A 15,718-nucleotide genomic window follows, 5' to 3' on the forward strand; every position below is an offset into this window, starting at 1 on the left:
GCCTCCTTCCAGCAACTGGGCAATTCTCCCGACATAAGTGACTCATTAAAGATCATTGCCAGAGGCACGCTGAGAGCCTGCGCTGCCTCTTTAAGTATCCACGGTGATACTTTGTCTGGTCCAACAGCTTTATTTGCATCCAGTGTTGTCAACTGTTTCATTACCTCTTCTGCTGTCACATCTATATCTGATAGTCTTTCATCTAGGGTAATCGCTTCTAACAATGGGAGCTGCTCAGGCTCGGTTGTGAACACTCCATGGAATTTTGCATTCAGTACCTCGCAGATTTCCTTGTCGCTTTCTGTATATGCCCCTTCTGTTTTCCTCAGTCTTGTCACTTGGTCATTTACCGACATCTTCCTTCTTATACGGCTATGTAGTAATTTAGGTTGCTTTTTCGCTTTGACTGCAATATCATTCTCATAATTTCTTTCCGACACTCGTCTTATGTTAATGTAATCATTCCTAGCTCTGTTACATCTAATCCTGTTGTCCTCTGTGCTTTGTCTTCTGTACTTCCTCCACTCCCTCCTGCTTCTCACCTTTGCTTCCTGACACTGTCTATTAAACCATGGGTTATTATATTCCCTCTTGCTTTTTTCCTTTATTGTTAGAATAAATCTCTCTTCAGCCTCCTCGCATTTCAATATGACCTGGTTCACCATACCTTGCACTGTTTTTCCTCTAAGTTCTTCCTCCCACTGCACTTCTCCCAGGTAGTCCCTTATCCTTCTGTAGTCCCCTTTTCTGTAATCAAGTCTCCTTTCCCGGACCTCTTGTCCTTTGGTCACAATTTTAAGCTCCATCATGTAGTCAAAGACTAGGACACAATGGTCACTGGCTCCTAGTGGTATTTCATGTTCCAACTGCTCGATGTCTTCTACATTATGGGTGAAAATGAGATCTAATAGGCTGGGCGGGTATACTGACAACCAGACTAACAGAGATATACTGACATCCAGACTAACAGAGATATACTGGCAACCAGAATGACGGAAGTATACTGACTGACAGATGTATACTCACAACCATACTACCAGAGGTATACTGACAACCAGACTAACAGAGATATACTGAAAACCATACTGAAATAGATATACTGAGAACAAGACTGACAGAGGAAAACTAACAACCAGACCTACAGATTTACACTGACAACCGGACTGACAAAGGTATACTGTCAACTAGACTAACAGAGATATACTGACAACCGGACTGACAGATTAATACAGGCAACCAAACTGCCAGAGGTATGGTGACAGCCAAACTGACAGAGAGATATCCCGACAGCCAGATTGACAGAGTTATACCAACTTTTAACAAGGCTGACAGAGGTATACTGACAACCAGACTGACAGAGATATACCAACAACCATACTAGCATAGGTATACTTACAACTAGACTGACAGAGGTATACCGACAAACAGACTGACAGAGGTATCCCAATAACTAAACTGACAGAGGTATACCAACAACCAGACTGACAGAGATATACCAACAACCATACTAGCATAGGTATATTTACAACTAGACTGACAGAGGTATACCGACAAACAGACTGACAGAGGTATACTGACAACCAGAGTGACAGATGTACACTGACAACCAGACTGATAGAGGTATACTGACAACCAGACTAACAGAGATATACTGACAATTAGACTGAGAGATTAATACCGACAGCCAGACTGGCAGAGGTATACTGACAATCAGACTGACAGAGGTATTCTGAAAACCAGACTGACAGAGGTATACTGACAACCGTACTGCCAGAGGTATACTGACAACCAGACTGACAGAGGTATTCTGACTGCAGGATTGTGTACTCTCTGCTGCCTTTCGAACAAAACTAGGAACAGATTACATGACATCCATGGAGGTGCCTTGTCACGAAACTACAGAAATGTATTCGGATACATAGAAGAAGAATTTAATGTTTTCCGATTTGTAGTAGTCATTGTATGTGCGACAGAGATATCTATAAGGTACCCGCATGGGTCAGCAGATCACCCACTGGTGGGGTCGCCCATGAGGGGGCCTCGTAGCCTGGTGGATAGCGCGCAGGACTCGTAATTCTGTGGCGCGGGTTCGATTCCCGCACGAGGCAGAAACAAATGGGCAAAGTTTCTTTCACCCTGAATTCCCTTGTTACCTAGCAGTAAATAGGTACCTGGGTGTTAGTCAGCTGTCACGGGCTGCTTCCTGGGGGTGGAGGCCTGGTCGAGGACCGGGCCGCGGGGACACTAAAGCCCCGAAATCATCTCAAGATAACCTCAAGATAACGGTCTGTCACTTGTGTAAGCCACAGTGGCCTAACAGTACAAGCCCACGTTTGTCTCGGAATATGTCATCACAAACTTTGTATTTCTGTTTAAGTTATATAATTTATAAAATATATAATTTACTATAACATAAATTTAATAGAAATTAAAAAATAACATAAATTTAAAACATAATTTAACATTATTTATTTTTTATTTTATTTTATTATTATTTTTGTTTATTTTATTATTTTATTTTTTTATTGTTTTTTATTATTTTTATTTTCATATTTTATTATTTTTATTTTTAACATAATTTAACATAACATAATTTTAAATAAAGAATATAACAAATTTAATTTACTATATACAATATACTATAAATGCTGACTTGTTACACGTGTATTAACTGGTTTCTCTTTTATTGCATGTTATATTGAGCAACGATGATGACTGGAAGATAAAATTATCTTGGATATATGATAATTGCAGGAAGCAACCACTATGGCATTGCGGGCTGGTACACGATGAAAGCTGCTGAACGTGGACTGGTGGTAAGCTCACTGTCTCTTAAGAACGAACAGACCCTAACGTGATCTGATTGCTTCAATCAGATTTTTACCCTGACCTGTGTGTAACTTTCTCTAGTGGCCTTAGTGAGAGAAGTTTGGGCAGCCAGGATGTTCCACGGGTTTATTACTCTTGGGTAGAAGAAGAATTTAATGTTTTCCGATTTGTAGTAGTCATTGTATGTGCGACAGAGATATCCATAAGGTACCCGCATGGGTCAGCAGATCACCCACTGGGTGGGGTCGCCCATGAGGGGCTACCTGCGGAGGCTGGAAGCGTGTCCGGGCTGAGGTGAGAGGGATAAAGAGGTCTTTGCACTGGTGTGGGAGAAGTAGGGGAAGTGGGGAAGTAACAATGAAGTAGGACTGCATTGTTAAAAATGGGAACAACCACTTGGGATGACGCACCTTTCCTCCACCGGCCTCCATAGCTGCCCTGGTAGGTGGTATTCCTTAACTCGGGGCCCCAAACGTTTGAGAAAATGACATATGGTAACTGAAGCGACTTTTCAGACACAGGCTCATAGGACTGGTGACCAGGGACCAGATTCACGAAAGCACTTACGCAAGCACTTACGAACGTGTACATCTTTCCTCAATCTTTGACGGCTTTGGTTACATTTATTAAACAGTTTACAAGCATGAAAACTTCCCATTCAACTGTTGTTAATGTTATAAACAGCCTCCTGATGCTTCGGAGCTCATTAACTGTTTAATATTGGAAACAAAGCCGCCAAAGATTGAGAAAAGATGTACAGGTTCGTAAGTGCTTGCGTAAGTACTTTCGTGAATCTGGCCCCAGGCTCCTGAGTCGGACAGTGATGGAAGATCAGGCTCTGTAGCCATGGTTATGCTGGGGCCCAGACTAGGCTTCATCTTTCTGCATCAAAACTGACTCTTTGTTTCCCTCCCACGTCCTTGTTAGGGTCGGCCCCAAATGTCCAACAAAGTAACGTTTGTTACTTTGTAACATTACAACAATGTAACGTTTGTTTACGTGTACGTGTTTAGTGATAAGACATAATGAGTTTAGTGGTTTCTTATATTTAATTAGATAATCTTGGTTACACCAGTTGGTTAGAGAGCTGAATGAGGCCTGGGATAGACAGCTGGGATGCGGGGTGAACGTGTAGAGTTTGGTGCTCAGAATGTGGGCTTAGTCAAAGAGCTCGAATGCGGGACGAGAGCGTGGAATCTGGAAGCGGTGGGAAACTGGCTGTCTGCTCCATACTGAGGCTGAAGTGTTCGAGTGTTACAGTGTTGCTGGTGACTGTTCAAGGTGTGCAGCATCTCTCGTACTGAATTGCTACTTGAATTAGACTGGCTGACAACAACAACTACCTCATCACCACCTGAAGTGGCTCTATTTATAGTTGTGGCACCTGCGCCTTTACCTTCCCCGTTAATAGGGAACCACAGTGTAATACTCGCACTCGAACACACATAATTCTTTCAAACACTGCTGTATACAATGATCTGTTTGGCCCTGCTATGTGGCTTAAATATTTTAATGTTTCTCACGACGAAAACTTTTCCCTGATGTTCTTCCCTGACATATACATTAGCACCTTACTGACTATGTAATCTCTAACCCCACCCAGACTGACACACGCATCGTTGAGACCCCTTCTAAAGAGGCAGCCGCATGCATCGCTGCTCTGTCTTGCATTGTTAAAGCCTGGGTTTGGGTCTCCAAAATCTCCAACTGAACGCCAGCATTTGCGCCGTCATTCTCCCGCACTATGTTGTGACCGGAGACAGGAAACTCAAAGACTGCTATGAGGATATTAAATATATCCTGGAGGCCCAGGGTTACTATATCCTTCAGGTTGACGCATTCATTCGACCTTCTTGACGTCAACTATTTAGAGTAGATAAGAACACTTATAATGGTAGGACACTTCCGTCTTCCATGATTCTTGCTGGTGTCATATGCTCTGTTCCATAATATATTCCCTTTTCACGTCTCTGCAGAAGGTGCTGGAATTATGTTTATGGTTCCTCGACGGCAGTAGAGAGACGTCTCTTTGACCCTTGTGTTGGGACCCTGGACATTCTTGGACAGATTGTTCTTCTCCCTAAACTCGAAGCATCAACTGCGGTACTTTTTCTGCACATGCAGTCACGGTAAATTTGAAGACGCCATCTTCGACTTATCGTGATCATATGTCTTTCCCCGAGGCAAGACGCTAGGCACGTCATCTTAACTCTTTCTCTGACATGATTTATGCTCGTGAGTTGCATCACACTATTCCTCCCCACCCTTCTTTCCTTCTATCAGTTCCACAGCCATTTATAATCCTTAAACCCAACACCACCAGCTCTCCTTCTTCCATTCCTGTATGATCTGAGGCTCAAGTGTCACCAACCACCATTTCCACCCTTCATTCATAGTCACCTACCCGCCATATTTGCATCACTTCTCTGCCTCTTCACTTATGTATCCACTATGACAACCTTCGACTTTCTGCTCCGTTTTCCTCTTCAGTCTTCCCCTCCACATGTCCATCCAGGCTAATATCTATGCTCCTCCCAGTTTTCTTCATTTCATCCTCTTAATATTTTGCTCCACACCTGAGACTTCTCTAAATTTTGTCTCCGGTTTTGTTCCTGCATCTCGATAGTAGAGTCGGCTGACCTCACTATGGAAGTTGCCGGAGACCTTGCTGCTACCTCTGGTGTTGCCTTCGATTAGATGTACACCACAGTTTCTGCCCTTCAGCCCCACTCCCCCTCTCCAGCACCCCCTCCTTAACGAACCCTTACCACTTCGGTAAGAAGGATAGTCGTGTGCTCCATACCGCCACCATCTCAACTCAACCATCTTTGCTGGATTTATCTATACTTCCCTCACTGTGACTCCACAGAACCTGCTCCTGATCTTCCCTGTTCTCCTGTATTCTTCACTACCTTAGATTTTGTCTCTTTCTTTGTACTCGTATCTCAGTTCTTTACTATGTTTATTCTTCAATGTAATATACGTAATTTGATGCGAATAATAATGAAGTACAACTTTTTATCTCACAGTTTTCACCACTCTGAGTCTGCCTCAAGGAGTCAATGATTGTCGTTCGTCCTGGTAACTTCTGCAATTATTTCTTTCTCTCGTCCTCTCCAACTTTTGCTGGACCCCCTAACTCTGTGGCTTTCTTGGTCCAGAACGATGGTCCTTTGATCCTCCTCGTCTTTTAGTCGGACGTTCATTCCTCTGCCGCCCATACCTTTGTGAGTGAATGTATACAGTCTGTTTCATTTATCATCCCCCCACATATTCCACTTTATCTTTTCGATTCCCACATATTCCACTTTATCTTTTCGATCTCCACATATTTCACTCTCTTCTTGATCCCCCACATATTCCAATTTCTCTTCTCGATCTCCACATATTCCAATTTCTCTTCTCGATCTCCACATATTCCAATTTCTCACCTCGATCCTAAACGCCTCCTACACTCATGACCAGAGCCTGTGCTCCTTTTGGATGATTTTAACCGCCAACATGCCCTCTGGGGCAATCTGTTCAACCACTTGTGCTGGACGGTAGAGCGACGGTCTCACTTCATGCAGGTCACTGTTCAATCCCCGACCGTCCCAAGTTGTTGATCACCATTCCTTCTCCCCCTGTCCCATCCCAAATCCTTATCCTGGTCCCTTCCAAGTGCGGTATAGTCGTAATGGCTAAGCGCTTTACATCAATAATACATCAATCAATCTGGGGCAATCTGACAAATACCCGAGGCCATCTACTATAACGTTTCGTCCTCTCCTCTCCAGTGTCTCTCTTGAATTCCAGCGAGCCGACTCAAGTTGACGCGCACTCGGACACTTTCCTATATCGATCTTTCTCTTTCCAACTCTAAATGTGAGAGTTGGAAAACTTTTGTCTCCGCCATTTCTGTTGACACACCTCTCCCTCAGACCTGGAGGAAAATCCATTAGATTGCAGGTAAATATGTTACAAATAAATTTGTTTTGGCCAATCCTTTATCTCCCTGGTTCCGTCGTGGCAGATCCGTTATCAGTCAAGAAGGATCTGGGTTCACAAATTTCCGCAATTAATTCCAGCTCTCATCTTCCTCCTACTGTTCTTACTGTAAGCCCCTTATGTGGGGCATGGGAAACCTTTTCCCTTGGGATTTTGCAATTAGCTGCAGCTTCGCTATAATGATGACTTTGTTTATGAACCCCTGTCTGCCCTGTCCCACTTCAGTACTGTGGTGGCACGCTCAGACGGCAGTCACTATGAGATTCTTCGTCATCTGCCTGACCAACCACTTAGACTGGACGGTAGAGCGACGGTCTCCCTTCATGTAGGTGGACGTTCAATCTCCGACCGTCCAAGTGGTTGGGCACAATTCTTATCCCTCCCACCCACCCCCATCCCGTCCCATCCCATATCCTTACCCTGACCACTTCCCAGTGGTGCTATATAGTCGTGATGGCTTGGTGCTTTCTCCTGATTAGTTGTACTGTTCCCTAAGTGAACCTTTCAGTATTTGCTGAATATTTATAACCGTATTTGTAAGGCGACATCAGTCCCGAGGACTGGCTTGAGGCAGTTATTCTTCCTTATCGGAAACCAAATACATTCTCAAGAGATATTTCCTACTGGTTTTCGCCCCACTGTTCTGGCGAGGCGTGTTAATATTCGTTTCAAATCATTCTTAGAACATCATCGCTTCCTCTCTCCTTCTTAATTTAGCTATCATAAGTGTCGCCACACAACAAACATCTTAGTAGACTTGTAGGTCAAAATTCGCAATGCCTTTGTTGCCAATACCTCCGTTGTTGCCGTTCTATTTGACCAGGAAATGGCTTATGACACCAACGTGAGATACAATATTTTATTCCAACTGTATTCTTTAGTCTTTGTGGCCATCTTACACTCTTCCATTATAGTTTCCTCTCTCACTCTTCGTTTAAAGTGAGACTTGGTTCAACTTTCTCCGACTGTTTTGAACACTATGAGGTAGCATTCTGAGAACTACTCTTTTTCCTGGTTGCCCTAAATGGTCTTCCTGCCTCTCTTCCCTGATATTTTCTCAACACTTTACGTTGATCTCATTTTCTGCTGTCACGGTGACGACTCCCGTTTTCTCCAACACCACCTCCAATAATAACCTGTCGTCCTGGACCGTCAGTCATGGCTTCAATATCTCTTCAACTAACACGTGCTACGACTTTTACTCAGAAGCATATCATTCTTCGTCTCCTATTGTCACCCTATTAAATAAAGATTCTGCTAAACATTTATGGGTGATCTCTGACACCATTTTGTTTTATTCACACCATATCTCTATCTTTTGAGATGTGACGGTTCACAAGCTAAATATACCCCCATGTACCCCCTATATATACATGCACAGAGTACCCGTGTATTCTCTCACGTTCCTTCATCTGGGAAAAGTGCTATATACAGTCGTAATGGCTTGGTAGCTTTCTCTTGATAATTCCCTTCCCTTCCTTCATTTGGGAATTGAGTCAACCCAGAGGATGTGGCCCTGAGGGACAGTACGCTTCTTTGGTGGAGGGACGGGGTTAAAATGGTAGATTCATTGTCACCCACTTGGACCAAATGGCTTGTCTGGTTATTGTTGTTGTTAAAGATTCGCTACCTGGAACAAAATGTTCCAAGTAGCACGGGCTATGGTGAGCCCGTAGCTGGTTAGCCCACCTAGTTAGACATCGAGTCAAGTGGACATTGCGTTTGGTATCCCTCTTGGTCCCTGGAATACTATTTGACCCTTTAATGGTGATCTATGTATTCTGTTCTTGTTACTCCTGAGGATTCTTGCTCATGTGCGTGTGTCATTCCTTGTTGGGCTCCAGTGGAGGGCGGGGGTGCTGGGCAGTGAAGTCTTACTCTGCTTCTTATAAGTTTGTTTCTGGCCGTATTTCCCCTTCTCCAGCCCATCCTCCTGTTTTGTTAGTATTTATAGTCACGATGAAGACATAGTATATACACTGACGTACAACGAAATTATAAAGTAGAAATCGGCACTATTGAGTTAGACAAACCGAAAAACTATTTTCAACTTATGCTGCAAAGACAAATTAACTAAACTAACCTAACCTTCCTAGGCCTAATACACGATATCTGAGGCATAATAGAGAACATATGTGTGCTATACTAGGCTTAGGAATATTGAAGTTTGTTTTTTAGCCTCATACTATAAAGTGAATAGTACAAAGTTCTACTATCTCATGCCTTTGAATGACAATCTTTATACTATGGTGCACATAGTTACAAAAACTACTACCTAAACAGGAGAACGGGTTCCCTTCTCAGACTCCTGCAATGAGCAACTAGGTCCCCCAAGTCAGACTGTGATGGAAGATAGGGCTCCATTGCTCCGGCTTGTGGTGGGCCAAGACCAGGCTCTCTCTTCCACTACTCTTTTCGATCATCTACCTTCCCCAGCCTCTTCCTTGGCAAGGTCGACGTCCGAATCCCCAGTGGAGTCTTCCACACTACCTGGAGTGATCTGAACCTTGATAATTACATCGGCACCTTTTGCTCAATACGGAAGGTCCGAGGCGTACGCCCTTGCCGTCGGGTCCGCATGTTTCCTTCAACAACTGCTATATCTTCAGGAATTGTTTAGCTCTGCTACATCACTCTAATATTTTGATGCCTCTCATAATGACCTTTCTCCCCCTGAAGATATGCACACAAAGACATTTGTCATTTTCCCTCAATGCCTCTGTCATTTCGCTCAAGGGGATTAAGCGGCTGCCTCCAGTCATCCCAAAATTTTGTCACCTCAGCGACCCAGCACAGACATCTCTAATGGTTGTGACGAGAAAATGGATGGTAGCGCAGTCTCTCTAGGTCAGATGGAATGCCAGTCACAAAAAAAAAAAAAAAATAAAATAAAAAAAGTTAGACTGCTATTTAACTTCACACTGAGGTAACTGTAGGATAAGGCATAGAGATTTTTTTTAAATACTTTACTAAGAAAATTACCTTAACCAATTACAAGAAATAAAAATAGTATCCAAACTTGCCTTTACTCAGAGTGTACAAAATAAACAATACAAACAAACAGTCAAATTTACGTTACGTTAAAGTGCAAACAATAAAATGGTGCGGGAATACTGTGAGCCAGTCTACATAAACCTGCTACCACACCGTGGTATGCCAACAGATCTTTGCAGTAGAGCATGCAAGAGTATTCTAAAGAACATAAGAACAAAGGCAACTGCAGAAGGCCTATTGGCCCATACGAGGCAGCTCCTATTTATAACCACCCAATCCCACTCATATACTTGTCCAACCCATGCTTGAAACAATCGAGGGACCCCACCTCCACAATGTTACGCGGTAATTGGTTCCACAAATCAACAACCCTGTTACTGAACCAGTATTTACCCAAGTCTTTCCTAAATCTAAACTTATCCAATTTATACCCATTGTTTCGTGTTCTGTCTTGTGTTGATACTTATTGGGTAAGGTGATTTATTGATGAAGCCACCCAAAAGGTGGCACGGGCATGAATAGCCCGTAAGTGGTGGCCCTTTTGAGCCATTACCAGTATCAATTGATGATACTGAAGATCTGTGGAGGTGCGCACCCTGCGTGACGGGAGATGTCTCCCGTGTGCGTAAGGATTGATTGATTGATGAAGATTAAGCCACCCAAAAGGTGGCACGGGCATGAATAGCCCGTAAGTGATGGCCCTTTTGAGCCATTACCAGTATCAAGAGCTGATACTGGAGATCTGTGGAGGTGCGACTGCACCCTGCGTGACGGGAGATGTCTCCCGTGTAAGGCTGGGAAGCCTCTATATATAGGAGAAACGGCCGTCCAGGTGGTGCTGGTGTCGTCGATAACAGTGAGCCGGCTCACTCAAACTACCATTGAGCTTGTTGGTGGCGTGCGTTCCTAGCCACCAGGTGCAGTGGGTGACAGACCTTGGAGTGGAGGGGGGGGGCCAATTGTCTGGACGTCTGGGTAGTAGTTTTTTTTTTTTTTTTGAGATATATACAAGAGTTGTTACATTCTTGTAGAGCCACTAGTACGCGTAGCGTTTCGGGCAAGTCCTTAATCCTATGGTCCCTGGAATACGATCCCCTGCCGCGAAGAATCGTTTTTTCATCCAAGTACACATTTTACTGTTGCGTTAAACAGAGGCTACAGTTAAGGAATTGCGCCCAGTAAATCCTCCCCGGCCAGGATACGAACCCATGACATAGCGCTCGCGGAACGCCAGGCGAGTGTCTTACCACTACACCACGGAGACTCTGAAGTTGTTAATTCTTGAATAGGCAAACATGATGTTGTCAAGTAGGTGAAGATGGAGCAGGCCTAATCTTCTCTTGAGAGATTACCGTGACATGGTCAATGACGTCATTAGCTAACCAGTCTTCATCTTCCCTGTACAAGTCCGTTTTCTGATATGATATAGTTATTCCCATTTTCAATATTTATGTCAAGGGGCTTAAAAAGCTGCCACCCGTTGAGCCTAATGTACAATGACGTCATCCATAATCTTCCCACAATAGGCCCGTTTTCAGTAATAGCGTATTCAAACCCAATTTTATATTGTTTCTCCCCATTTTCAAAGTTCATTTTCTGGCTAAGTTCGCATAATGAACATAATAAAATAAAATTGTAGAATGCCCTTGTAGGATCTCCTATTTACTTTGTCTATGTTAACCAAAACATCAACTTCCACTATTAGATAAACTGCAGTAGGCCTATTCCCTATTTAATTAGTACCTTTCATCTCCATTTATCCATTTATACACTTCATCATTTATCCATTTATAACACTTCATACACTAATCCTCATCATGTTACTCATTCAATATTCAGAAGGCTCTATTTACTCACCTTACTTATCTAGAGCCTTATATTTATAGTGCCCGGCTAAAGATCGTTTATTGAGCATAGGAATGAATGAACTCCACTATCTCCCATTCGAATGAAACAAGGGGAGCAACACAGAGCACTGAACTAACATATATCTCACTTGAGTCAGCAGTTAAATGACATAGAGACGCACATAGGAACACTACTGAACACCCTGTTGAAGTCTCCAACGACATGCAAATATTTGTTATTATATAATTTTCAAAACAAAGCTATAATATCACTCAGACATTTTCATTTATTCCTCCTTCACTACTAATCCCGCGTATGTGTCATTAACGCTCAAAAACCTGCACCCCCACACCTCACTGTAACATATTGTTGTATATACCCAATCGAAGTACTCATTCAGTGTACATATATATGACTTGAGATTTGGTGGATATAAATAGGAGCTGCCTCGTATGGGTAAAATAGGCCTTCTGCAGTTACTTTCATTTTTATGTTCTTATGATCTCAATAGACACGGCATATTATTATGCCGGCATCAGCTCCAAAGCATATTATTCCACCATTAGGATCCGTTACTTTAATGGTGCATGACGTCACAAGCCGTTTCCAGTGAGGGATTAGTTTTGCCTCATCGTTAACACAGTGGGAAAATTCTCTTAGCAGCTCATCTTTTTGCAGGCAGGTGACGTCACAGGCAATACAGTGATACCTTGTATTCACTCATATCCTTGCTTATTGTATCATTGTCAATATTTTTTGTATTCAATTCATCGACCCTACCAAGCCATCCTGCTCTAACCTAACCTATAACAATCAACAAGTAAATAAGCAATTGTTTCGTACAGCAATAGGATACGTTGCTTCAGTGGTGCGTGACGTCACAAGCGGTTCCAGTGAGGGATTAGTTTCACAGTATTGTTTATTAGTTTATTGCACGTAAAAAATCATGGAATGAAAACTGGTTCGATTTCAATCAAACTCTTTGGACTAGTTGTATAGGAAATTGAGCTCAACTGGTCCAAGTCTCAGCAGTGTATCATAAATAGGAGAGGAGAAACAAAATATTGAATTATGTGTAAAAAAAAAATCCCAAGTGGTCAAAAATTAACATCAAACAAAAATGTCAACTGAAATCATGTCTATGACACTAAGCTATCACAATAGCATATATTATAGGTATTTTAATATTTACTTCTATGCAAAAAAAATATATATATATAGATTTTTTTCTATAAATTTTTCTCATATCGAGCGATTATCAAATATTATCGAGCGATTTGCATGAAACTTATAAACCTTACAGAACATACGCCTATCTGTAAGGGTGCAAACTTTGGAGGAAATTGGTTGATGTCAACCTCAACTACAGGTGGCAGAATCTTATATATAGAGCTTACGTCTCTACAATCTCTATAAAACACTCTATTCCTAAGTTCATTTATTGATTTTATATATATAAGCAAATATGAAATATTGGCATATATTTTTGGGGAACTTTGACTACTTGTATTAGTAAAACTAAGCATATTTTGGATAATCTCCCTTATGCATGCCTTTATTATATGCTAATGTGATAGATGAGTGTCATAGATATGATTTCATTTGAAATTTGTGGTTGTAGTAAACTATTGAAAATGTGTAAAATTCGTTAAAAAAAAATATCCCTCCCTGTCTATTTAGGGTGCGATACTTAAGCGTAGAACAGTTGCAGCCCTTTTTATATACAACTAGTAAAAAAAATTGGTTGGCATTAAACAACATTTAATATCATGAAATACGGTAATATAGTAATATTAACGTAAGAGAGTAATTACATTATTACATTAATACGTAATACATTAACAAAGATGTGTGACAATCTCACAGCAGCCTATCTTTAGCGGTGGGCGACGTCACAAGTTATACAATGATGCCTTAGCATCTTACTTGTTTTGTAATGTATTTCATGTTTAATAATAATAATAATAATAATACAAATAATAATAAAAAATGGCAAGACCAGTTATCCCCAACCTAACCTAACCACGGGTTTGAGAATATTTATTTCATACATTTTATTATTTTATTAGCAATAAAAGTTCACATTCCAGTTTTATTTTCAAATATACAACGTGAGAAGCACAATATTCTAGACGACAATCTTGGTAATCACACTGCTGCTTCATTGCAGGGAGAGATCTACTGCAGGTTCTTCACAATTTTAAATTTGGGTAATTCCTACACAGCAACAGTAATTAAGCATCACTGTAGATAAATTGTACACTATATTTCCCAGATAGAGTAATGTACATCTGGCAACTCAGCATAATAATTCCTGTGATCATAGGCTAGTCATTCCCTGACCTTGGAAAATATACAACAAAAAATGCATCTACAACTGTAATCATTTATTGTGTAGTTCTAAGTTCAACTAAAATTAGCTGTCCAAATATCGTACGTCAATTCATACATCTGACAACTCAGCTTGGGACTAGGCACTACATTCTTGGGGTAAACATTCCTGGACCTCGAAAAATACAAAACAAATCCTAATATTACTCCACTAAAATTAGTTATCCTATTTTTTCCTAACCAAAAAGCAAAACAGAAGCACATACAGACACACACACTTACTTATATTCACATACATACATAAATACATACATACATACATACATACATACATACATACATACATACATACATACATACATACATACATACATACATACATACATACATACATACATACATACATTCATACATACATACATACATACATACATACATACATACATACATACATACATACATACATAAATACATACATACATACATACATACATACATACATACATACATACATACATACATACATACATACATACATACATACATACATACATACATACATACATACATACGTACGTGCATATATACATATGTGCATATATATTCACCCAAAGTTAATACTCCCATTATATATAAATGTCAACTCTATTTAGTTGGGGTGTAATTAGTTGAACCCTAAACCCTTTATTAACAATTATGAAAGATATTCTAGCAATAAATAAAGTGTGCATTCGTCCCAATGATCGTTCAGTTGATAATGCCCATAATATTTATATATAACAATCAACGAGATTAACATTTCATTCGAGCAACTCAGAAACATAAAGCAAATTATCCAATCCTAACCTATTCAATCCTAATCTAAACTAACCCTATACTATCTTATCCTAATCCTGCCCCCAATCCTATCTATCCAAAAACCTACCCATACCCCATCCTTACTATTTGATCCTTACCTATCCTAGCCAAAAACTATCCTAACCTATCGTATCCTAACCTATCCTAGTCTAAGCTAACTCTACACTATCCTATCCTATTCTAATTCTGCCCTGCCCCAATCTAATCTATCCAAAACCTACCCATACCCCATCAGATCCTTACTTATCCTAGCCAAAAACTATCCTAGTCTAAATTACCCCTACACTATACTATTCTGCCCCAATCTAATCTATCTAAACCTACCCCATCCTAACTATCCTCTCCTAGTCATACCCTATCTTATCCAATCCCAACCTAGCCTATCCTAACTTATCCTATCCTACCCAATCTCATCCTAACCTATCTAGTCTAAACTATCCTACACTATCCTTTCCATGCTATCTTATCCTAATATAACCTTGAATTTGAGGTATGGCACACTAAAATATAATAATTTAACACCAGTCACACAAAATGCTGCACTTGTGACGCTATGCACATACACTAAAAATACGCAAAAATAAAAATCATAATCATAAAACTCACAAACACATTTATACCCAATTTGGCATTTATGTACTCAGTGTGACATTTCCACATCAATATGCCATGTATACACAGAATATATCTGTACACAAAATATACCATTTTATGCCCCAAAATATAATATTTATGCGCAACAAATTTAATTACATAAATATTGTATGCACACTCAAAGTGTGACATTTACACATAGTATGTTATTTGTATAGTTACAGCAAATTGTATATATGCTCATACAAACAACAAAATACTTGCACTAAAATTACAC

The 15,718-nt window shown here is 40.7% G+C and overlaps 1 protein-coding gene across 2 annotated transcripts in view; it reads left to right on the top strand.

The window, feature by feature from the left end:
- LOC123768896 (uncharacterized oxidoreductase YjmC) overlaps nt 1-15,718 on the top strand; it is a 271,384-nt gene that overhangs the window by 102,464 nt on the left and 153,202 nt on the right. For both annotated transcript variants that reach the window (XM_069309228.1, XM_069309229.1), the window contains one exon: nt 2,755-2,816. In XM_069309228.1, coding sequence (XP_069165329.1) covers nt 2,755-2,816 — 62 coding nt within the window. The remainder of the gene's footprint in view (nt 1-2,754; nt 2,817-15,718) is intronic.

Source organism: Procambarus clarkii, chromosome 64, assembly GCF_040958095.1.
Source record: "Procambarus clarkii isolate CNS0578487 chromosome 64, FALCON_Pclarkii_2.0, whole genome shotgun sequence".
NCBI classification, from domain to species: Eukaryota; Metazoa; Arthropoda; class Malacostraca; order Decapoda; family Cambaridae; genus Procambarus; species Procambarus clarkii.